The sequence below is a fragment of the Arabidopsis thaliana genome, chromosome 4 (assembly GCF_000001735.4).
Source record: "Arabidopsis thaliana chromosome 4, partial sequence".
Lineage (NCBI taxonomy): Eukaryota > Viridiplantae > Streptophyta > Magnoliopsida > Brassicales > Brassicaceae > Arabidopsis > Arabidopsis thaliana.
This window is the reverse complement of record NC_003075.7, coordinates 15,496,465-15,519,997: the sequence shown is the minus strand read 5'-3', so window position 1 is coordinate 15,519,997 and position 23,533 is coordinate 15,496,465. Positions and strand designations below refer to the sequence as shown.

General features: G+C 36.0%; 9 protein-coding genes across 13 annotated transcripts; 7 read left to right on the top strand and 2 right to left on the bottom strand.

The window, feature by feature from the left end:
• The first annotated feature begins 1 nt into the window (after position 1).
• On the top strand, positions 2-3,222 carry AT4G32120 (Galactosyltransferase family protein). The gene is made up of 12 exons (NM_119364.4): positions 2-444; positions 822-885; positions 990-1,039; positions 1,115-1,299; positions 1,404-1,464; positions 1,548-1,620; positions 1,732-1,855; positions 1,956-2,043; positions 2,168-2,218; positions 2,312-2,383; positions 2,490-2,602; positions 2,746-3,222. The coding sequence occupies exons 1-12, from the start codon at positions 311-313 to the stop codon at positions 2,766-2,768; spliced, it is 1,038 nt and encodes a 345-aa protein (NP_194939.1). The 5' UTR covers positions 2-310; the 3' UTR covers positions 2,769-3,222.
• A 323-nt stretch (positions 3,223-3,545) lies between these two features.
• On the top strand, positions 3,546-4,349 carry AT4G32110 (Beta-1,3-N-Acetylglucosaminyltransferase family protein). Its single transcript, NM_148388.2, has 2 exons — positions 3,546-3,650; positions 3,916-4,349. The coding sequence occupies exons 1-2, from the start codon at positions 3,590-3,592 to the stop codon at positions 4,227-4,229; spliced, it is 375 nt and encodes a 124-aa protein (NP_680754.1). The 5' UTR covers positions 3,546-3,589; the 3' UTR covers positions 4,230-4,349.
• A 1,561-nt stretch (positions 4,350-5,910) lies between these two features.
• AT4G32105 (Beta-1,3-N-Acetylglucosaminyltransferase family protein) lies at positions 5,911-6,784 on the top strand. Its single transcript, NM_119363.4, has 2 exons — positions 5,911-6,100; positions 6,343-6,784. Exons 1-2 carry the CDS (start codon positions 6,040-6,042, stop codon positions 6,654-6,656), a joined length of 375 nt encoding a protein of 124 aa, NP_567887.1. The 5' UTR covers positions 5,911-6,039; the 3' UTR covers positions 6,657-6,784.
• Positions 6,785-7,779: 995 nt separating this feature from the next.
• Positions 7,780-8,241, top strand: AT4G32100 (Beta-1,3-N-Acetylglucosaminyltransferase family protein; the record flags this gene model as incomplete). The annotated part of the gene is made up of 2 exons (NM_119362.4): positions 7,780-7,840; positions 7,934-8,241. The coding sequence occupies 2 exons, from the start codon at positions 7,780-7,782 to the stop codon at positions 8,239-8,241; spliced, it is 369 nt and encodes a 122-aa protein (NP_194938.4).
• A 936-nt stretch (positions 8,242-9,177) lies between these two features.
• Positions 9,178-10,008, top strand: AT4G32090 (Beta-1,3-N-Acetylglucosaminyltransferase family protein; the record flags this gene model as incomplete). The annotated part of the gene is made up of 2 exons (NM_119361.1): positions 9,178-9,235; positions 9,692-10,008. 2 exons carry the CDS (start codon positions 9,178-9,180, stop codon positions 10,006-10,008), a joined length of 375 nt encoding a protein of 124 aa, NP_194937.1.
• Positions 10,009-10,886: 878 nt separating this feature from the next.
• On the top strand, positions 10,887-11,767 carry AT4G32080 (uncharacterized protein). Of its 3 annotated transcripts, none has more exons than NM_001342128.1 (2): positions 10,887-10,953; positions 11,243-11,767. In NM_001342128.1, exons 1-2 carry the CDS (start codon positions 10,896-10,898, stop codon positions 11,563-11,565), a joined length of 381 nt encoding a protein of 126 aa, NP_001329032.1. In that variant the 5' UTR covers positions 10,887-10,895; the 3' UTR covers positions 11,566-11,767. The 3 variants fall into 3 exon arrangements, with proteins under 3 accessions (NP_001329032.1, NP_001119091.1, NP_194936.1); NM_001125619.1 differs by having other exon boundaries at positions 10,887-11,115; NM_119360.2 differs by having other exon boundaries at positions 10,887-11,767.
• Positions 11,768-12,685: 918 nt separating this feature from the next.
• Phox4 (Octicosapeptide/Phox/Bem1p (PB1) domain-containing protein / tetratricopeptide repeat (TPR)-containing protein) lies at positions 12,686-16,196 on the top strand (the record flags this gene model as incomplete). 2 transcript variants are annotated; one of them, NM_001342126.1, is made up of 3 exons in its annotated part: positions 12,686-15,085; positions 15,173-15,398; positions 15,721-16,196. In NM_001342126.1, the coding sequence occupies exons 1-2, from the start codon at positions 12,901-12,903 to the stop codon at positions 15,334-15,336; spliced, it is 2,349 nt and encodes a 782-aa protein (NP_001320111.1). In that variant the 5' UTR covers positions 12,686-12,900. The 2 variants fall into 2 exon arrangements, with proteins under 2 accessions (NP_001320111.1, NP_001329553.1); NM_001342127.1 differs by lacking the exon at positions 15,721-16,196 and having other exon boundaries at positions 12,822-15,085; positions 15,173-15,336.
• Positions 16,197-16,404: 208 nt separating this feature from the next.
• On the bottom strand, positions 16,405-19,072 carry AT4G32060 (calcium-binding EF hand family protein). 2 transcript variants are annotated; one of them, NM_001085007.1, is made up of 7 exons: positions 18,459-18,920; positions 18,304-18,371; positions 17,884-18,107; positions 17,697-17,780; positions 17,273-17,486; positions 16,881-17,177; positions 16,405-16,767 (listed from the first exon to the last, which is right to left on the bottom strand). In NM_001085007.1, the coding sequence occupies exons 1-7, from the start codon at positions 18,862-18,864 to the stop codon at positions 16,696-16,698; spliced, it is 1,365 nt and encodes a 454-aa protein (NP_001078476.1). In that variant the 5' UTR covers positions 18,865-18,920; the 3' UTR covers positions 16,405-16,695. The 2 variants fall into 2 exon arrangements, with proteins under 2 accessions (NP_001078476.1, NP_194934.1); NM_119358.4 differs by having other exon boundaries at positions 16,405-17,177; positions 18,459-19,072.
• Positions 19,072-23,478, bottom strand: AT4G32050 (neurochondrin family protein). The gene is made up of 17 exons (NM_119357.4): positions 23,183-23,478; positions 22,895-23,045; positions 22,622-22,758; positions 22,339-22,442; positions 22,141-22,236; positions 21,776-21,869; positions 21,518-21,632; positions 21,232-21,428; positions 20,885-20,976; positions 20,742-20,797; positions 20,474-20,563; positions 20,275-20,374; positions 20,004-20,108; positions 19,847-19,916; positions 19,589-19,740; positions 19,456-19,498; positions 19,072-19,339 (listed from the first exon to the last, which is right to left on the bottom strand). Exons 1-17 carry the CDS (start codon positions 23,376-23,378, stop codon positions 19,281-19,283), a joined length of 1,857 nt encoding a protein of 618 aa, NP_194933.2. The 5' UTR covers positions 23,379-23,478; the 3' UTR covers positions 19,072-19,280.
• Positions 23,479-23,533: the final 55 nt, after the last annotated feature.

Sequence of the window (23,533 nt, the reverse complement as noted above, 5' to 3'; positions counted from 1 at the left end):
GAATGTTAGTAATGTATTTTAACAGAAAAATCTTCGTGAATATGAGCTCTAAACCTGCTGTGTGAATCAGAGTGTTTCGAAACTATTCTGGTCACCTGAAATCGGAATCATGTCGGAATAACCGACGACCACAAAGGAAACGCTTCCCAGTCCAGCAACAAAAAAAGTTATAATTCGAACAAGGAAACAAATCCAAAGCTTCATTATCATCATCTGTTACTTCTTAGATTTGCTTATCCTTCTTCACTTTCTCAATTTTGAATCTGAGAATTCGTGCCTCCGATCTCTCTCCCTCTCGCCGTGGATAGAGATGGAGAGCTTACCAACGACGGTCTCAGGGAAATCAGACCGGCGAGGTAGGTTTTCCAAGTCTCAGAACACCTCCAAGCCCTCTCTTATCTTGGCCTTCTTCTCTTGTCTTGCTTGGCTCTACGTCGCTGGCCGGTACGTCGCTTTTTTCTTCCATTTCCGTCTGATTTTTTTCCTGTTGAGTAATATCAAATCTCACTGATTCTAGATGTGTTCTTCGGAATGCATCCCGGAATTGAATGAGGATTGTAATCGTCATGGAACACTGTCTTCATAGTTGTTGATAGATCTCGCAGATGCTAGATTCTTCCGTTTTTCTACAATTTTTCGCCGATTTGTTACCATTCTAGATTTCTGTAATTTCAGATATAACTGTATTGCAATGTGTATTTTGGGTTTGAGTTCCATTACAGTAAATAGTCGTACAATCTACCAATAACGAGCTCAATTTCGATCCCTGGATCTTATTAACTGATACTGATCTCTATAATGGTGTTGTTTCTTACGTTTAGGTTATGGCAAGATGCGCAGTACAGAGCAGCACTCAATACTGTGCTTAAGATGAATTATGATCAGGTTGGTCTTTCTTGAATAGAAGGAACTAGTATCCATTTAAACGCGTCATTTTCACTAATCAAATGTTTTGTCTTTAATGTTGATCATGTTCTTGTGGAGTATAGAGGCCTAAGGTTCTTACGGTGGAGGACAAACTTGTGGTCCTTGGATGCAAGTAAGCTGAATTTCTTACTCAATAAGATGTTTTTTTGTTCTGCATATACTAACACACAATGTAACTGTTTTATAGAGATCTTGAGAGGAGAATTGTTGAAACTGAAATGGAGTTGGCACAGGCAAAGAGTCAAGGCTATCTTAAAAAACAGAAAAGTGTCTCTTCTTCAGGGAAGAAAATGCTAGCTGTTATTGGAGTTTACACAGGCTTTGGAAGTCACTTGAAGCGCAATAAATTTAGAGGCTCTTGGATGCCACGAGGTAGAATTATCACCCCTGCTTTGTATGGTCATTTAACAATGTTTCATTAAAAATATTTGGTACAATATATTAAGTATTCTCTTATGAAATTTACTTCTATTTAGATGATGCTCTTAAAAAACTTGAGGAAAGAGGAGTTGTCATACGCTTTGTGATTGGTCGGAGGTTTTCCTACTCACTTTATTCTTCATTTCTTTAGAATTTTAAAGTTTTTCATGGTCTAATGTTAATGCTTTATAAATTTCCAGTGCTAACCGAGGTGATAGCCTAGATAGAAAAATTGACGAAGAAAATCGTGCAACTAAAGACTTTTTGATTCTTGTAAGTAAGGATAACTCTTTTGCTTCTTTTCATTGCCTTCATATATGAATTTCTTCTCACTGATGTGGCTTCCAATCTACATTTTTCTCTCGAAATATGATGGATTATTAGGAGAATCACGAGGAAGCCCAAGAAGAGTTACCGAAGAAAGTGAAGTTCTTCTACAGTGCTGCTGTTCAGAATTGGGACGCAGAGTTTTATGTCAAAGTTGATGACAACGTTGACTTGGATCTTGGTAGTACTTCCTCTTTCATCTCTTTGTCTTGCAAAGCTATGTTTGATCCAATCAGGGTATCAACGATGTCTTTGAGTAACAAATGTTTTCGGTCTAACAGAGGGGATGATTGCGCTTCTTGAAAGTCGTCGTAGTCAAGATGGTGCTTACATTGGGTGCATGAAATCTGGAGATGTGATTACTGAAGAGTTCGTATATTCTCAACTATCTTCAGTTCACATAATTGAGATTTCCTAGCTGTGACAATTGCCCAAAAGTCTCATAATTAACATTCTCATTCTCATATTAAATGGGTTGTTTCTTGGTATTCAGGGGAAGTCAATGGTATGAGCCTGAGTGGTGGAAATTTGGGGACGACAAATCGTAAGTGTCTTATACCTCATAGGTCTTCTCGTTTATGTCAAGCCCTTGTGACCTTCGTTGTGTGTACTCAGTTTCTTTGTTCGATTTATTTAGGTATTTCCGTCATGCAACTGGTTCGCTGGTAATACTCTCAAAGAATCTGGCTCAGTATGTCAATATAAACAGGTTAGGTTTCACAATTTGGCAGAAGATGAGTATATATGTCAAACAAAGCTTGGTTTGTAATCATTGTATATTTTCTACCATGGTGTGTATATATATATAAATGCAGTGGATTGTTGAAGACATATGCGTTTGATGATACCACCATTGGATCATGGATGATTGGCGTCCAGGCAACATATATAGACGACAATCGCCTTTGCTGCAGCAGCACAAGACAAGGTGTGAATACTACTCTCTCACAGAAACTGTTAACATGGTTAACTGAAGAATATTTAGGTTTTGCGATCTTAATATTAAAACACGAATCATTGTCTTAGCAGCTTCTTGTTAAATTTATAACCGATGTTATGTTCATTTCGCAGAAAAAGTGTGTTCCATGGCATGATCACTGCATAGATGATCCTCTTGTCCCAGAGCAAAGACGGCGGTTTCTCATCGCATTCATGGCGCTCCGATACTCTTTTGGGGCAGATTCTTGGACCGGATACTGAACTTATCATTAGTTTTGTTAGAATGGGAGTATGATTAGGCCATTCATTACAGTTTATGATTAGAGGCATGCGTATCCCTTGAGCTTTGGAGTAAGAAAATGGGGAAATGGTATAGATGTGAATGAAGTATAATTTTTCCTTTGGTATCATATCACCATCATTTGTCCGTCCATTCTAGCCCAATCTCTGGCAGGCGTTTAATGTTCGAACCTTAAGTTTGCATTTTTGGTTGCTGGTTTTTAAAAATGTGTTAGTTAAGACTTAAGAGGACAAAAGAAAATCGTCTGCTTTAAGCTCATAAACACTTCGGACCAATACGTGGTTAAAAATACTTCATTGAGAAATTTTGAGATATTTTACAAATATTAAAGTACTTTTATTTTATTTCACATTTATCCTACCATGAAATTGCGGTCAAAGAATTAGCATCGAACTTATTATCAAAACAGAGACAATAATCTTAAACATTTATTATTTTCCATACTATAGTTTTTTCGAAAAGTAATAAAATCAGTAGATTCTTTCTTTTTAATTAGCTTCCTATAGTAAGAAAAAAAACTCATGACTATCCCAAAACTTTTCAATTATAAAAATTAACCCCCAATGCCTCCCTATAAATAGTTAAATACCCAACATCACATTTGAGCACCCATATACTCTAACAGGTACTACGTTTTCTAAATTTCGTGTTTGATAAAACTCCAAAGATCATGCAATGGCATCAAACGCTTGCAAACTTCTTTGCCTTGTTCTCTTCTTAGCATTCGTTAACCAAGGTATATTATACTTTATATACAATTTTACCATAGTCTTCAATTTTCGTATATATTCTTTGTCTTATTCTCAAATTTCGTATTCCCAAATCATCTATACTACATGATTTCCGATCACTATAACCCTATAGTCTCTATATCCATTGGATTAAAGCTTAACGTTATATTTTTAGAACATATAACATTATGTTATATAGTTAATATATTTTTCTTTTCTTGTTATTACATAACGGAAATAAAAATTTGTTTTTCCTTGGAAATTTGGAAGGGTATGGAGATTGTAGTCTAAATTCCCTATCTGTGAAACAATCGAAAACCGGAAAATTGGTTCAGAACAAACCGGAGTGGGAAGTGAGAGTGACGAACCCTTGCAACAATTGCAAATTCCAGAACACAGAGTTGTTATGTGTCGGTTTCAACTCAGTTACACCCATCGATACCTCGTTGTTGCTGAAATCTGGTGACGCGTGTCTCGTCAACGCTGGTAAATTCATAGTTCCTCACGTGGACATCGTTTTCAAATACGTTTGGGACACAAGCTTCGACCTCAAGGTTATCGACGGCGTTATGGTTTGCTATTAAATGTTCTAACCAAATTCTTTTGGTTTAATTCGGTTTTGGTTCATGTTATGAAACTGATGATATTTACTTAAATGTTGTCCGGATCATTAGCTTAAGGATTAATAAAAGATGTTTGCTTCACTATTAGTTCACATTCTGATACGCTTAATGAGCGTCGTCTACTCATAGAGAACTTTTTAATCGCGTTTGAAATTAAGCAACTATCAAAAAAAAAAAAAAAGAGGTTTGATAGTGAATCACAGTCATGATCAATCCCAATCACTCAAAAGCATGTTACTTTAGAATCTTATCCAGCTTTTTACGGTTTTTATTTTGGGTGTGTGATTATTAATCTTTAAATGATAGTTTTCGAGTAATTTTACAGTGTCTCGAGTTTGAAATATATGAATTGGGCTTTGGACCAGAAAAGTAAGCACATGTTGTGTACCTTAACAAATCCAAAAGATAACAAATGGGTCTTCTTACCTTAAGAAAATATTACATTGGGCTTTGGACCCATGTAAAAGGCCCATGTTGTTTACCCTAGAGACGGGCCTAGTCCGATTTACCAGTTGTTACCAATGATTCAACTTTTTTAAGAAAATAATAATAATAATAATGTACACACCATTAATTATAAATTAATTTAATAGTAATGTGATGTTAAGGAATCGGTCACACCCATCGACAGTTAGATGCTATCAAAATCTGGTGACACGTGTCTTATCAATAATGGCGGCACTTTCTCTACTTTCAGTTTCAAATACGTATGGGACACAAGCTTTGACTTCAAAGGTCATCGACGGCCAAATCGGTTGCTCTTAAACTCGAATTGATCTGCTTTCGCTTCATGTTGTTTTAGTTATTTTGGCATATGTAGCCTACATAATGTAGTTGGTGATTTTTTTCTTTAAAAAATTATCCATTTCATTTGCTTGAGATTAATTAAGTATTTGTCAAAAAAATAAAAATGCTATTTAATTGCATGAGATGAAAAAGAACATTGCAGTACTGTATCTCACTTTATTTTCATGCGCAAGTTTTTTTTTTTTTCATGCGCAAGTTAGAGACTAAAGAAAACAAAATGAACCAGAAATTGAATATAACCAAAAGTTAGAACCGGGTAATAAAACTTGAGAAAATTAGATGGGTTTTTGGATACTAGATCCAAATACCATATATATAGTACGCTTTTCTCAGCGTGATGGTTTTTAAGAATGTGTTAGTTAAGGGGACAAAAGAAAATCGTTTGCTTAATTAGCTTTGAATCAAAGCCTTTTGACATTGCTGACAAAAAAAAAAAGTTTTTTTTTTATTTTTGAAGTATTTAGCAAGTTTTTAAATTAGTGTTACCGAAAGAAGGTAAGGAAACTAGAAAGCAAACAATTATAGTCAATTACATGGTTAAATACTCCATCGAGAACTTTGAGATATTTTACTAAGTTATTAAAGTACATCTTTTTATTTGTTGAACGTCTTAAAGTCCATCTTATCTGTCTCCAGTAAATTCATTTTTTCTCATTTTCAGATTTTTCCTACCAAAATAGTTTTGACAGTGCGGTCAAAGAATTAGCTTTGACCTTTTATCAAAACAAAGACTATAATCTTAGCCTTAAACTTTTTATTATTTTCCATATGATAGGTTTTCGAAAAGTAAAATAAATCAGCAGATTATTTCTTTTCAATTAACTTCCTATAACTAGTAAGAAAAACGAATCTCACAAGTCATAACAAACGCCTGCCTATAAATACCCAACATCACATTTGGGCACCCATACTTACTACGTTTTCCAAATTTCATCTTTGCTAAAACTCGAAAGAATATCAGACAATGGCATCAAACGCTTGCAAAGTCCTTTGCCTTGTTCTCTTCCTCGCATTCGTTAACCAAGGTATATTATACTTTATATACATTTATATAAAACAAGTAAGTATATCATAGTTTTCAATTTGCGTATATATTATTTGTCTCATTATCAAACTTCGTATTCCCAAATTATATATACATGATCACTATAACCCTATAGTCTCTGTATCCATTGGATTAAAGCTTAACGTTATTTTTAAATTTTTGTCTTTTCTTGTTATTACATAACCGAATAATAAAATTTGTTTTTCCTTGGAAATTCGGAAGGGTATGGGGATTGTCATCTAAATTACCTATCTGTGAAACAATCAAAAACCGGAAAATTGGTTCAGAATAAACCGGAGTGGGAAGTGAGAGTGACGAACCCTTGCAACAATTGCAAATTCCAGTACACGAAGTTGTCATGTGTCGGTTTCCAATCGGTTACACCCGTCGCTACCTCGTTGTTGTCAAAATCCGGTGACATTTGTCTCCTCAACGCCGGTAACTTCATCTTTCCTCACGTGGACTTCGTTTTCAATTACGTTTGGGACACAAGCTTCGACCTCAAGGTTATCGACGGCGTTATCGTTTGTCCTTAATTTTTCTACCCGAATTGTTTCGGTTTTGGTTCATGTTAGCTAGGTCACATGAAACTGATGATATATCTACTTAAATGTTGTCTCAATCATTAGCCTAAGGATTAATAAAGATGTTTACTTCACTATTAGTTCACATGCTGATACGTTTAATGAGCGCCGTCTACTCATCGATCGGAGAACTTTTTACTCGCGTTTGAATGATGCGATGTTATCAAACAAAAACTAGAGGTTAGAAAGTAAATCACACTCATGATCAATCTCAATCTCTCAAAATTAAGCACGTGACTTAGAATTATAACCAGCATTTTACGGTTTTTATTTGGGTGTGCGACTCTAGCTAATCTCCAAATGATAGTTTTTGAGTAATTTTAGTGTCTAGAGTTTTTTTAAAGTCAAACATGCGAATAAATGAAAAAATGGAGTCTAACGGTGAAAAAAATATAAAGCTTGGTCGAAAAGAAGAAACCGGTCGCAGACCATGTAAGACCCAAGTTACGAGTAATTCAACTAAAAAACCACACACAAAAAAAAGAATCTACACACCTTTGATTATAAATTAACTTACCAATAATGTGATGTTAATTATATATGTTAATAATAATGAAAAACAATAAGGCACATATTATTTAAAATAAAATTAATGGTAAATTTGGTCATAAAAGAATTTGATGTTGATTGACTAATTTGTGCTAGAAAAAGAAAAAATATAGTTGTGAATTTCACAAATTTATAAAATAAAATAAAAAATAAAATAAATATGGGAAAACTGTGAATTTCACAAATTTATTATATGAGACAAATAAAAATAAAATAATGAAAATACCTAAAAATGGCCACATGACAAAGAAAAGAGCACTTACAATTCATTAATTAAAAATAATCAGTGTTTAAAAACAAAAGATATGTATCAACTTGAGAGATAACATGTGATTAATTCTCATAGATTCTTTATTTTATTTTTCACAATTTCCTAAGATTAATTAAACATAGATTACTATTAGATTTTTTTAAAAAGTATAATAAAAGATAGACCCAATGCCTCCCTATATATACTAGAATCAAATTAAAACTCATATTTACAACATTTTCTAAAATCTCTAATAGATTATCCTAAGATCAAACAATGGCAACAAACGCTTGCAAATTCCTTTGCCTAGTTCTCTTATTTGCCTTTGTCACCCAAGGTATATGTTATATATCGCGAATATTTTATTCATATTATTTTCACCTAATTTTTGTGAATTATAAACAATAATTTTATTTTTCTTTGGAATAAGGGTATGGGGATGATTCTTATTCTCTCGAGAGCTTATCTGTGATACAATCGAAGACCGGGAACATGGTTGAGAACAAACCGGAGTGGGAAGTGAAAGTGCTGAATTCTAGTCCCTGCTATTTCACTCACACAACGTTGTCATGTGTCCGTTTCAAATCGGTCACACCCATCGACAGTAAGGTTCTATCTAAATCCGGTGACACGTGTCTCCTCGGCAACGGCGACTCTATCCATGATATCAGTTTCAAATACGTATGGGACACAAGCTTCGACCTCAAGGTTGTCGACGGCTACATCGCTTGCTCTTAAACCCAAATTAATTGATCTGCTCTTGCTTCATGTTATTTTAGTTACTTGCATATGTAGTTGATGATTTTTTTTCTTTAGAAAAATTGTCTATTTCATTTGCTTGAGATTAAAAGAGATTAATAAGTATATGTAAAAAAAAAAAAACTTTGCTACTTAATTGCATGAGGTGAAAAAGAACATTGCAGTGTATTTCACTTTATTTTCAATTTTTCATGCACAAGTTTTTTTTTTTCATGCAAAATTTGGAGACTAAAGAAAACAAAATGAACCCGAAATTGAATATAATCAAAAAAATTAGAAGCGGGTAGTAAAACTTGAGAAATTAGATGGGTTTTTGAATATTAGATTCAAATACTGCAGTAATGCAAACATCCCGAATGTTACGTGATCATCTTCATGTTAGCAAAGAGAGAAAACACTTCCCAATATAGTGTAAAACTCAGTTAAGAAGAAATTGATCCCTTGGAGAAACGAGAAAAAGATTAATTATACATGTAGTAATATTAAGAAAATAAACCTTTAAAACGGTTTAAATAAAATAAAGAAGAAACTGAATTCTTGGGACTTGAATTTTAAAGTTATGATTGAAATTTATAGTATATATTAACTTATTATTAAATTGTAGTTTAATTTCTTAGTCTCATATTAAGTAATGAAGTAAATACGCTGCCAAATTGTGTATAATAAACAACTTTAAACAATTGACGACAAAAAAAACAAAAAACTATAAACAATTTACTTGACTATAGTATATTATATTATTTTCTTTTTTCGTTCTCTATATTCGTCTAAATTATGTTTCTCTATTTTTATGAACTCAAGAAACGTATCTATATAATTTAAGGCAGCAAGAGATGATTAAAACATATGCGATGCATATATAAATTCACCTCTCGTTCTAGCTCCACCTCTAAAAACACTAATAAAAAAGTAACAATGGCGTTTGCTCTTAAATGTTTTGTTGTTGTTCTTCTTCTCTCTATGGTCTCTCATGGTAATATAATCGAATCTCGAACAACCTTTTAGTATGTTGTTTCATGCCTTTTGGTGAATAATTAGTCTTAAATTTCAGTCATCATCTTGGAGAGCCTAATTTTTTTTTTTTTTTTTTTTGTGTGCACAGGAGTGCCTAATTTTCAATTAGGACTTAGTTTGATCTTTTAATATGTTGTTTCATCGCTCATATTCAATTTTTTTTTTTTTTTTTTTTTAGCAAATTTTCTTAAATTATGATCGATTTATTTTCCTTTCAGTTTGATTTCACTTACGTTTATTTACATTTGGTTTTCATATCGTTTTCTTTTTGTTCGAATACCATTATAAAGATGTTCATGCATCAATAAATGTTTTTTCTATGTCTGAAACCATGCATCAGTTATCAATTATGACGCTCGTATACGTTACAAAACTAATAAAAATGGATAATAATTAATGAAATAATAACCGACAGGACTGTGCCTTTGCACTTTTGGCAAGATCCAGATCGGAGCGGTGAGGACAGGAAGAGAAATCGGCGGGCAGCCGGAGTGGAAAGTGACGGTAATCAACACGTGCAATTGTTTTCAGAAGCACGTGACTCTATCTTGCGGAGGGTTTGCTCCTGCGAAGCCTGTCAAGCCATTGCTGCTTCAGCCACAAGGAAACACGTGTCTTATGATTAAAGGAGCAGCTTTGCCAGCTGGCGCCACCGCTCAGTTCACATACGCCGGCCAGCCTTACATCTTCAGACCCGTTGGTTCCAAGGTCGACCCAAGTTGCACGAATTGATTTTTAAAAAAAATATTTGTGGGTAGAAAAGGTTATCAGATTTCTTGCGGCTCAAGGACATTATATTGATGTTTCTTATAATCCAAGAAAGTGTATTATGACTCCTTGTGTGAAACTTGATTTACATACAGAAATGTTAGAGGATTAAGCGTGATTCACAGAGGTTACGTTTGATATCATTTCGTTTTATTCGTTGATGGCTGAGGAATTTCCTCTTCGCTTGCTTCTTTGTTATCATCTTTAACTTTACCCTTTCTTCAAAGAATGGACTGTAGTGATTGTGAAACCAGTTGGTGTGAACTGATGTCTTGATTGTATTTAGTTGAGGATTTCGTCTGTTAAATTATGTTAAGCCTTTTGAGGATTTTGTGTGAACTAATGTCTTGATTGTATTTAGTTAAGGATTTCGTGAAGGAAAAAGATATACTATTCTTAGAATTTAGAGATACAACTTTTTAATTTTACAATTTTAATATGGCTTTCTTTTCTTAAAATATCTTGAATTTTTTATCAATCAACAATTTTTTTGATGGAATTTTACCAGTCAATAATCATCCACTCCAAAATTTACTTATATATATCATTTAAATCTTTGAAATCCCTTTTATTTTCCTAAAATTAGAATATATCTAAATAAATATAAATGATATATATTCAACTCTTAGTATATATTGTTTCTTCTTTCCTTTTCTTCTTTTGTTAAGTAGGATATATTGTTTATATATATTCTTATGAAATCAAGAATCTTATCTATATATTAATTAAGGCAGCAAAAGATAATCAATAATATCAATTAGATGCCACTTACCAAAAAAATAAAATATAAATTTGAGGCCGGTTTTCTCATTCTCTGTCTCTAAACTAAAGACACAAATAAGTGAATAACAATGGCGTTTGCTCTTAAATATTTTGTTGTTTTTCTTCTTCTCTCTATGGTCTCTCAAGGTAGTTTAATCGAATCTTTAACGTTTTGTATATAACCTAAAGTTTCATGCCTTTCTTTTTGGTGCATCTATATAAAATCTCAATTGGCAATCATCATTTTGGAGTGTATTTAATTTCAGTTTTCTATTAAATTCGGTTTGATTTTTCGATTATTTATGAAAGGTATAATCTGAATGAATCTCTTATATGTAATACATTTTTCGCTTTCTTTATTAAAAACCCATTACAAAATGCATCCATGATTCAATTACTGTTCGTTTACTAATAAAAAAGAGCATGAAACAATTAGTAACCCACAGGAATGTGCCGCTGCACTTTCGGCGACATCCAGATCGGGACGGTAAGGACCGGGAAAGAAATCTCCGGACAACCGGAGTGGAAAGTGACGGTAACCAACACGTGCAAGTGTCTGCAGAAGCACGTGACTCTGTCTTGCGGAGGGTTTGCTCCTGTGAAGCCTGTCGAGCCATGGCTACTGCTCCCACAGGGAAACAGGTGTCTTCTGATCAAAGGAGAGGCTTTGCCAGCTGGCGCCTCTGCAGAGTTCAGTTACGCCGGCGAGCCTTACATCTTCAGACTCATCGGTTCGACCGTCGATCCAAGCTGCAATAAATCGCTGTTATAATTAAGCTTCTAAATACATTCTTTTATCCCAAAAAACAGAAACGTAAAAATCAGATTTTTCTTGTATCTCAAGTAAACAGAGGTTTTCTTATTGTCCAAGAAACTAGGTAATGATTCCTTGAGTGAAACTTGAGTTACAGACATAAATGTTTTAAGATTAAGCTAAGAAAGGACAAAAGTAAATTTTCTTTAATCATATATATTACGGATATCTAGTGGTGCCAATGATACATGAAAACTAACCTTCCGTCATTCGAAGTATTCGTCTGCAAGTAATTCAAAAGCCATGTTGAGATGAAAACAGAGCACCTTTCATTGAGCAGAGCAACACCAGGAAGCCTAAATAGGTCAATAACCTCTTTCAAATGCACACTAGTTTATATCAGTACAAAGATTCTATAAAATTTGATGCAACTAATGAAATATCAAGCTCATTTTGTGTTTTTCGGTGACAGGCAACACATATGGCTCTTTTGGGCTTTAACTCTTGACTTGAGTGACATACGTTACCAGATCCATATTGGGCCTGAAGCAATTTAGGCCTTATAAGCCTCGAATTGGTTTAAAATCGAGTGCAGTAGCCGGTAAATCTTTTGTAACGGTGAACAGTATGCTCGACAAGATAAAAACGTAATCTCTTTTCGTTTTGTTAAAAGGCTTTAAAAACGTAATATCTTCCGCTCTAACGTTACAGTTTTAAATCAATAGAACCAGTTGACGCAATCAAATCATTTTATGTTTTACAAACATTACATGACTCACTCATACGGTTTTTTTTTTCAGTTTTAAATTTTAACCAAAGGAACATTTATTAGTTTGAATTTTACATTTCACAATCCCATCTATTAAAAAAAAAAGGAAAAAAAAAACTGATCATTTTGTTTGTCGGAAAAAAACTCTAATAAATTATATAGCCAGCTAAGCAAACTCTTTTAATAATGAAAAGTTTAAAAATGTCCATCTTTCCAGCAAAACAAAACCAAAGACAATGTCGTCTTTGCTGCGAATACAATAATGTTTGCTAATTTGAACAGACAATGTTGTTGTTTTGTTCTTAAATTATATTAAGAAGGAATTTCTGAAACATTAGTATTATTTTAATTAGTGGATTAGGGTTCACTCCACCTATACAGATAGAGTCGTGTCGTGCTTCTCTGGCATTTCCACCAAACCATATTTTGTACGGAAACATTTCTTTCTTCTTTCTTCTTCTTCTCACGATCGGTCAATAACTTGCTCATAACAATTTCGAAATCCTCTGCTTCATCATTTGAACTTCGATTTAAGGGTTCTTGAATTTTCGAATAAAAATCTCACCTTTAAATGGGAAAGCCAACGGCGAAGAAGAAAAATCCGGAGACGCCAAAAGATGCTTCCGGCGGCGGCGGCGGCGGTGGAGGCAAGTCAGGGAAAACTTACCATCGTTCTACTTCGAGGGTATTTGACGAAGATATGGAGATTTTCATTAGCAGAGCACTTGAGCTCAAAGAAGAAGGTAACAAGTTGTTCCAGAAACGCGACCACGAAGGTGCGATGTTGAGTTTCGACAAAGCCTTGAAGCTCTTGCCCAAAGATCATATCGATGTAGCTTATCTTAGAACGAGTATGGCTTCTTGTTATATGCAAATGGGATTAGGTGAGTATCCGAATGCGATTAGCGAATGTAATTTGGCTCTTGAAGCTTCTCCTAGGTACAGTAAGGCTTTAGTCAGACGTTCTCGGTGTTACGAGGCTTTGAATAAGTTAGATTACGCGTTTAGGGATGCTCGTATTGTTTTGAATATGGAGCCAGGAAATGTGTCTGCAAATGAAATCTTTGATAGGGTGAAGAAAGTGTTGGTGGATAAAGGTATTGATGTGGATGAAATGGAGAAGGACTTTGTCGATGTACAGCCTGTTTGCGCTGCTCGTTTGAAGAAGATTGTGAAGGAGAGGTTGAGGAAGAGTAAGAAGAAGAAAAAGAGTGGTGGGAAGGATGAGGAACTGAAGAGTCCAAAGGTTGTTGTTGTTGACAAGGGAGACGAAGCAGAGGGCAGAAATAAGCCGAAGGAGGAAAAGAGCGATAAGTCTGACATTGATGGAAAGATTGGTGGCAAGAGAGAAGAAAAGAAAACAAGTTTCAAGAGTGATAAAGGACAGAAAAAGAAAAGTGGTGGTAATAAAGCAGGAGAAGAGAGGAAGGTGGAGGATAAGGTCGTTGTTATGGACAAAGAGGTCATTGCTTCCGAGATTGTTGATGGAGGAGGAAGCAAAAAAGAAGGGGCAACGGTTACTAGGACTATCAAGCTGGTACATGGAGATGATATAAGGTGGGCACAATTGCCGTTGGATTCTACTGTTAGACTTGTGAGAGATGTAATCAGGGATCGCTTTCCTGCTCTTAGGGGTTTCCTCATTAAATATAGGGATACAGAAGGTGACTTGGTAACCATTACCACAACTGATGAGCTGAGGCTAGCTGCTTCTACTCATGATAAACTTGGCTCCCTTAGATTATATATAGCAGAAGTTAACCCTGACCAAGAACCAACCTATGATGGCATGAGCAATACTGAATCAACTGACAAGGTTTCCAAGAGATTAAGTAGCCTTGCGGACAATGGTAGTGTTGGAGAATACGTGGGATCTGACAAAGCATCTGGGTGCTTTGAGAACTGGATTTTCCAGTTTGCGCAATTGTTTAAGAACCATGTTGGGTTTGATTCTGATTCGTACGTGGACCTTCATGACCTTGGGATGAAGCTGTATACGGAAGCAATGGAGGATGCTGTCACTGGTGAAGATGCGCAGGAACTCTTTCAAATCGCTGCTGATAAGTTCCAAGAAATGGGGGCACTAGCTTTGTTGAACTGGGGTAACGTTCACATGTCCAAGGCAAGGAAGCAAGTCTGTATACCCGAGGATGCCTCTAGAGAAGCTATAATAGAAGCAGTTGAGGCTGCATTTGTGTGGACACAGAACGAGTACAACAAAGCTGCAGAGAAATATGAAGAAGCAATTAAGGTTAAACCTGATTTTTACGAAGCTCTTCTAGCACTTGGGCAAGAGCAGTTTGAACATGCAAAGCTTTGCTGGTATCATGCACTCAAAAGCAAGGTAGACCTAGAAAGTGAGGCTTCTCAAGAGGTCCTGAAGCTCTATAACAAAGCTGAAGATAGTATGGAGAGGGGTATGCAGATCTGGGAAGAGATGGAAGAATGTCGTCTAAATGGAATCTCCAAGTTAGATAAACATAAAAACATGTTGCGGAAGTTGGAGTTGGATGAATTGTTTAGTGAAGCTTCAGAAGAGGAAACTGTGGAGCAGACAGCTAATATGAGTTCTCAGATTAACCTCTTGTGGGGTTCGTTGCTATATGAACGGTCAATTGTGGAGTACAAGCTCGGGCTACCAACTTGGGATGAATGTTTGGAGGTTGCAGTGGAGAAGTTTGAGCTAGCTGGAGCTTCTGCAACTGATATAGCTGTGATGGTAAAGAACCATTGTTCAAGCGAGAGTGCACTTGAAGGTAATCAATTCTTGGCAAGAATACCAAACTCTGGACAAGTTACAACCCAATGGTTTTCTGTTTATAACAATCTTAGAACAAACGCAGGTATGGGATTCAAGATTGATGAAATAGTGCAGGCATGGAATGAGATGTATGATGCCAAGAGATGGCAGATGGGTGTCCCATCTTTCCGGCTAGAACCAATGTTCCGGAGACGAGCTCCGAAACTGCATGATATCTTAGAGAATGTATTTTCAGGGCCTGTTTGACGAAATATTCTTCTCATATACACAAAAAATATCAGCTGGCATCAGATTTTGTGTATCACTAGGTAAGTAGTAACTCATTTCCGCTTCACATAATCCTGAATATATGGCAGTCTATATATAATAGTCTTGGGTTGTTAGTTTGCATAGGTTGAATGAATGCTATCAATAAATCATTCTTGTTATGGAACATGAACTAGGTGGTATTAGTTAGATTTATTGCCTTTTTGAACAATGGTTAAACCATTTGATGATATTGCTTACCTCGGTCTCAAAGATTTCCCTAGAATCGCGATAAGTTAATTTATCCTTTGCAATTCTGTATTTTACCAGTTTTTTCTGGCTCTTGTATGATGGGAGGCTAATCTTTTGTATATACTATTGCAGGCTTTGTTTATTTTTGGGAGTGGTGTGCATTATTTCTCCTCTCTATTGGTATGGTTTTGTCGTTTTTTCCAAAGAAATATTTTTTTTGTGATATACTCTTGGCCTCTGCGGTTTTGAATGTCGTGGCTGAGACTGATTGGGATTCAGTCTAGAGAAGAAGGTTAGATGGTGCTAATTCTCTTCTCTGCAGATTGATTCAAAATATTGGTTATTTGTTGTTCTTTGTTTTGTTTGGTTTGGTTTTATACCATAGCTCTGTAATCTTTGTTATTTATTGTCAAGTTGGATTAGTTTCTATAAAATTCATGATTGTTGTGCGAGTATCTGCGTCACTTGAAAAAAAATTCAGACTCTTTTTCATTCCTTCATAAAGCTAATAGTGTACAGCATATTTTGACCTAATCTTAAAACTCAAATATATAGAGTCTTACAAACGATTTCATAAGCAATTGTCTCTCTCGATTTTCTATCTATAGATTAGAGCTTTTCTTTGACTTCGTGACTTATCCAGTTATCCTTAACAACTAAATCGAGATTCACTTGTATAGGACAAGAATTAGGCAACAGGAAGTAACAATCTCCTTTGAATTACAAAAACTAAAAAGCATCACATAATGAGATATTGTTTCGTTCTGCAAGAAGAGAAATTTGTCTCAAAATAGAAGAAAAGATTGATTTTATAAGCTTAAGATTATATACAAAGATATGTATCAATTTCTTAGCCGTGTAATCTTTAACAGAGACTTCTGTTTTATGCAATTACCATTTATCATTAACAAAACAAAACAAAAAAGTTCATAGGTCGATCAAACTATACACAGATTTATTCAGATTTCTTTCTTACAATGCCAGCGTGGAGTAATCATAAAATCTCTGGGCTCACTCGTATGAACCCAAGAGCCTCAAAAAATAGTCTTCGAGTTTCATCGGTAAGCCCCAAAGAGGAAGAAGAGTCTTCACGATGAGGAACAGTTCTTAGAACCCTTCCATCCATCTGAGAAGTACCGAGACAATCCTTTTGCAATTGGCTGTGCCACGTCCCTCTCTCTTCGATGCAGAACCCGCAAAAACTCATCCACACTCAAATTCCCATCTTGATTCGAGTCAAACACATGAAACGCAATTTCTATCACATTGTCTGACAATGTTATTCCACATACCTGAGAGGCGGCTCGTTTGAAATCTTTCATTGTAAGTAAACCATTAGCTTTGCCATAAGCAAAAAGCGCTAGAGAGAATGGTCCAAGTTTACTACGTAGCTCATCAAACTGTTTGAATTCCTTCAGTGAGATACGCATGTCCCGGAGATGCGGGTGTTCGCTCAGACTCTCAACTCTATCAAGCAGCTTGCTCAAATGGCTTGCATCAGCCGCTGCAACCATCGACAATGCAAAATCTTTGGCCGATATACTTCCTCTTCGTTTATAGTCATAATGTGCAAACTCCAGCCTCAGCATCTATAAACAACATAAGATCATTCTCTTTCAGCCTGAGCATCTCTAGGAGTTTAAACGAGTAAGGAGATATATTAAAGGGTTTAAGAGTTAGTTACCTCTTCAGTTAGATCTTTCATAAACTTAGTGAATTTGTCGTGTTTCAGTTTTTGACTGCCATCTTTCCCAAAGAAGTATTCTACCAATCCTCCATCCTCGACAGAACCGGTCATATGTAACCCTGTTCGAAGGCCATCTCTGTGGCCAACTCCTTGTCTATGCTGAGATCGCATCAGACTCATCACTGTCTTAAACTCTTCTTTGTCAATCTCCCTAAAACAATCATTCGTCAGTACCATCTCGAGGAAATAGAAGTTACAAAGGATAGAAGCACTGACCAGATGATTCAGCGTAAACTCAAAAAGAGACTCCACTGATTCCCACAACCCGTCCGTTTGGAGGATCACAATATGGGAATACGGACCAGAAAAAAAGTTACCAAAAGCATGATTTATCTATTTACATATGTGAACGACTACTCACCCGTTGTTGTCAGTATCAAACATTTTGAAAGCCACTGCGAAGCTTGATTCAGGAATGCTGAGTAATGTCACAAAGAATATATACCTGTTCCCAAACACATATACCAAGTAAGTACTGAAATTTTTTCCAAAAGAAGAAAACATAAAAGGGGGATATAATAAGTAATGATTTGGTTTCAGTAACTCACTCTTTGAAGGATATAAGACCATCATTATCAACATCAAAGAGCATGAAGAACTCGGAAGGAGAGCATCTAAGTTCACCAGGATTTCTCTCCCCAGTCAAATATCCTTCTCTTACTAGATGAGATTCTGATGGAGGAAACACGGGGACAATTGCCCTCATCAAATCTGCCGGTTTCATTAGTATTTCTCCTTTATCTGTTCGAACAGATGCAAAGTACTCGAAAACCTAATGTCATTAAGAACAAAGCAAACAAATTACTTGGCTATGAACAAATCTTATCAACCAGATCAAATGAACAAAATATAATCTTATGAATTCATAACAACAACTAAGCAGAAACAGAGAATTCACAATCAATCAATTACAATAATCGAAATAGAAAGCTTAAGGAAAACAAAAACACATTGGTTTTAAAATGCACCTTTTCAGGAGGACTTTGTAATCTCAAACGTTTCTCGTAATTGAAGAAGATCTTCCTTCTATACGCATCTGTTTTCAAAACCAATCAAAGTTAGCTCATTTGAGAGAAAAAACAGAATCAATGAAATTAAAGAACGAAGAAGAAGATCACCGAACCTCCGAAGATGAATCCAGAGCTGTAACCAGGCAACGACAATTTCGGAATAAACGATCTCGGTTTCAGATCGCCGACTTTTACACCACAAACAGAAGGCGTTGAACTATCAGCGAAGGACAATAAATTACTCCCACCAAACAAACCAGAGATGGAATCAGAAGAACCAGAGGACCAATAGAGAAACCCTAAGGCGGATCCAGCTGAAATCCCGGTGATCCATTTAGCAAGAGATCCACCAGAGACCGTACACTTCAACGGATCTGCGCCGGAGAGAATAGACGCAGAAGGAGAAGATTCAGGGAAGGAAGAAGAGCTGCCGTGGATCCTGAGTCGTTGGATGAGAAGGAATGATCGGTCAACGGACGGTAGAGATGATACTGATCTGTAGTGAGATAAGGCGGGCATAATGAATGATCCTGTTTCTCTCTCTCTCTCTCTTATTTTTCGCAGATTCTTTTGACAACTAACCTTCCTTAAAGGTTTGTTTATTTATAAGGAGGATTTATCCAACCAACGAAAAACGCGTTTGTTTCTGTTTACTGTTATATGGAAACACGGCGTCGTTTAAAGATTTGAATCCTTCATAATCGGAACCTTATCTTTTAGATTTGCCTCTATATAACAAGTCAAATTTTAGACTTGCATAAATATCTATATATCGTATCTCATTTCTTGGTGGGGAAGCATCATAAATAGAGAAACCATGAATTATAATCTCAAGTGTATATAATACAACAACGTGGAGCTAATAAACTGAACAAAATTTCCTTTTTTGACTATTTCTCTCCCTCGAAACAGCCTGAGACCAAATCTAATAGTTTCTATTGCACAACGGGATGTTTCATAATGGTGGGAAATCGATTTATCCACCGAGAGTATCCTGTTCCATAATCATACAAGCACAATTAGAGCAAGAAGAAAACTTGTTGTGTTTATCGATTTAAAAAGTAAAGAGAAGCCGAGGAAAAAAAAGTGAGAGAGATGTTGAAACCAAACCTGCTCTTATGATTTCAAGAAGATCCGCGGTATCAGACATATCCTGCAACGGTAAGCAACAGTTCACTAACAAGCAATTCTCTCTACCAAAACAAGTACAAGAGACTCTATGACAAGTCACGGATTATTATACCTGGCCACTTGAGGACAAGCTTCTTGTAACGAGCCGGGCCAAACTATCCAGGGAGCTTCTGCTAAGTTGTAAAGCATCTTCTGATGTGAAATCAAAGATCAGAGAGCATATGCTTGCAGCCATCATTACTACCGAATGGTCATTACTCCCATCTGTGACAAAAGGAACAGAGAAATTGACATATTAAACATGGTCTTCGATTTTTGTCAAGAAATTAGTAGGCAGATCAGCAGAAGCAGTAAAAATCTTTTTTTTTACCTGCCCAATATGCCAAAGCTTTCAATAGACTGGCAAATGTTGAAATTTCCGGCGGGCTTATTTCTTCCCTCTGTTCTCAACATTTAAAACGTGAAGTCATTATAGGGTTTAGCAATTGGCAAAATGTAAACAGGTCCTATCTTAGGGAAGAGAGTACCTTCAAAAGAATATTCATGATTGTATCACAAGCCAAGAATATGCTTCGATCCTCATCAACACTCTCACCACAGCGCTCAATCAATTTTATTAGACATTCAACGACCTGTATTGAAAAATCAGTCAGCTCCTTATAAGATTATATACAAGATAAACACCCACTTGAAATACATTTTGGTTCAGCATACTGAGAGATATAAGAAAGCTGTAAATCAGATTTGTTCAAACATATTGTCATCAGTATAAAGAAGGTATAAAGCCGAGTAACTCACAGCTACATCGCCTCTTGAATAGGCCAAGAGTTTACATCCTTCTGCGTTCATTGTTATTTGGCAAAGCATTGGGAGCAAGAAGCAAGTAGACAAAAACGGGCTGTCAAAACAAAATAGTTCAGACCAAGTTATCCTGGGAGGCATGACTCAAACAAGCTTTGTAAAAGAACCAATATATCAAGTCAGGATGCCTTCAAACCTGGATTCATCTTCGCCCTTCACTGAAAGCATATAATCCAGAAGATCCTGGACCTGCTCTTTGCACGCAACAGGAGTTTCCGCAAGATAGCTGTTGAAAACACAAAAAAAGGTTCAGTACCTGCCAAAGTGGTAAGGATACAATCCATGTCCTTACACAAATTTGAATGATAAATGATGATTACATAAACACAATCCGGTATACATTTTAAACAAAAATAAATCGAACGAGAGATATAAGAAGAAACAAAAAGAGTGATTATCTATACCTTCCAATCACTCGCACAGATGCAAGAAGGTCAGTTCCTTTCTTAATTCCATGTTCCTGTATGAAACAGAATTAACATGAAAAACATTTTCAAGCACAATAAGACATTCCTAAGAGTTTGATGTTATCATATATGTATAGTACCTTTGCATCTCTGAGATATTCGAACACCGCTCCTACTGTCTCATTAAGTATTTTAATCACCTTTTGGAAGACAGCTTCGTCAGATAGAGTCCCTGCAAAGATCAATACGTAAATCCCAATTCTTTCATGAAGGGAAAAGGCTGACACGCATGTATACACTGTTTATCAGCGGAGTTAATAGACATTTGAGCAATAACTAAAAGCTCTTATGATGTTTATATAGTACTGATTTTAGGAATAACATAGAATAACAGAAAGGTGAAAGAAAAGGGATCGAATATGCTAGTACTGACTACTGATAGTAGATTGGAAACATTAATAAAACATGATTAAGGTCTAAGTTATACCTTCGTTTTCACCAGCAGATGATATATATTTGATGATCTTTTCTACCAGTGAAAACACGATGGGTAGATACCGTTGCTTCAAGAGAATGTCTTCAGCAGTTGAATTATCTTTAGGAGCTTCATACTTCTTGTAAGCGAGATCATTTAACAATACAGAAATTTCAACATGCGATGACTCTAATACCAACAGAAGACACCTACAAAAGAAATCAGAATGATATTAATCTTTATGTCACTAGGAAAATGTAGGTTAAGTGAGAGTGTAATACAAAGATGTTGTATTTACCTATCAGCTGGAATATCAACATTGGGTAATTTTACCCCGCCGAGAAGCCACTTTTCACCCAATATTGACATCATATTCTCAGCCAGAATCAACGCATGAAGCTTTTCGGAAGGTGCTACACATGAACAAGACAGGTTTCTTAAGTATCTTGAGAGGATTGTTGTCATATAACAAGTAGATGAAATTCAGGGCTGGCAAGAAAAGAATGCCATTAATGGGTATGCCATTTCCAGTGTTCCAAACAAACTACTAACTTACCCACACGGTTCTGCAGAATTGCCACAACACCTGTGCGCATATAGTCTGCCCAATTGTTGTCGGGCATGGAACGAAGAGGTTCATGAAGAAGTTCCTAAGCATAACGAACTTCTATGAGAGACATATAAAAAGATAAGCACACAAAACAAAGATGTAGAGCTTCTACAATGGAAACATAACATGCATATTAAATAACATCAAGACGATGAAGGCAACTGTATTTCTCCAAGTAAAGGAAAATAAAACTTTAATTTTTCCAATTTCAATGGACAGAAATTTTGAAAATTTAGCTGCATTAAATCTACATAAATCATGCTAGTAACTATAGATACTTTTCCGGAGGAAGTTAAGAAGTGAAAACTCACAGAATACTCTGACGAGAAGACTGCAGACAGTAAATGGAGTGCTTCAAACTTCAGGGCATTATGCAACACCGCAAACTGCCGTGCAACAGCAGCAATCTGAATAAAAGTTAACATTATGTTTGGAGTCCAACTTCAGCATTGCAGCTTTAGTAAGTATTGCGAAAAGAAAACAAAAAGTAACCAAGTAAGTAGACTCACCACCAAAGACAGTTCTAAGAAGCGTTCAATAGTCATGCTCCCACAATCAAGCTTACTAACCAATAACTGCAGAATCTTTATAGCAACCTCCATGGCATGTGAACCTGAATAACATGTCTCACATTAGCTCCCAGTGAAAAACTATTATCAAATCCATCTACCTCAACATGGCACGTTTTCTTTGACACCAAATATAATCAATCCGAAATAGCATTCAATGGAATCTAATGTGCATCATATACACAACAAAAGAATGTAAACCCAATGAAAGAGTATGTATTACCATCAGGTAACTCAGACATCTGGGGAGCTATCACTCTCAAGCCTCCAGAGTTAATCAAAGTCATGAGACCAGCTTCACAAGCCGTGGACACCAAATACAGAAGCTCATAGCAATCTTCGAGCATGTTTGTAGTTATTCTGAAATTCCAAAAGCCAATTTCCTAACTTTAGGCAATCACAATATGCAAAAAGTTGAAGACACAGAAGCAAAGCTTGATTAAAAAAAAAACTTCATGGAAAGTCGCAAATGCAAGAATCAGGTGATCTAACATACCCTTTGGACATTACTTCGAGAATAAGGGGAATTCTGGAGACCATCTCTTCTGAAGAAGCTATCTCCGGAACACGGCAGAATGCAGCAAGAACAGTGATAGATATCTGCAGATACACATCACGATTATCAACCCCATCGCCACTGCCACTACCTGCAAAACAAAAAATCGAAACCAGTCAGAGCAACAAACTTTAGTATCTCAACTAAAAAATTCACACTTTGTAGAAACCCCAAAATTGATATTAGTATTTACTGAGACAAAGATCAATAATTCGGGGTTTTGATTACCAGTACGGAAAAGACGGTCGAGAAAGTGAGTACCAACGGCTTCGTAGACCTTGTTGAGAGAAACGATGTCATCGTTCTTACAGAATTTGGTGACGAGAAGTAGACCGGCGAGCCTCTGCTCGTCTCTCTCCCCTTTCAATAGCTTAAGGCAATCGTCAAGCGACGGAGATCGTTCCTCCTGTGGTGCTGCTGCCATAATCACCCAACTCAAAGAGTAACAAAAGTAGACCAAGTCGAGAGAAAGGTAAGCAAAAAAAACTAAAACAAAAGCCGTTCGTTGGAGAAGCTGAAGGAAGAAGAAACAAGTCATTAAGTCGGCATTCAGATTTTGGGCCAAATACCAATGGGCTT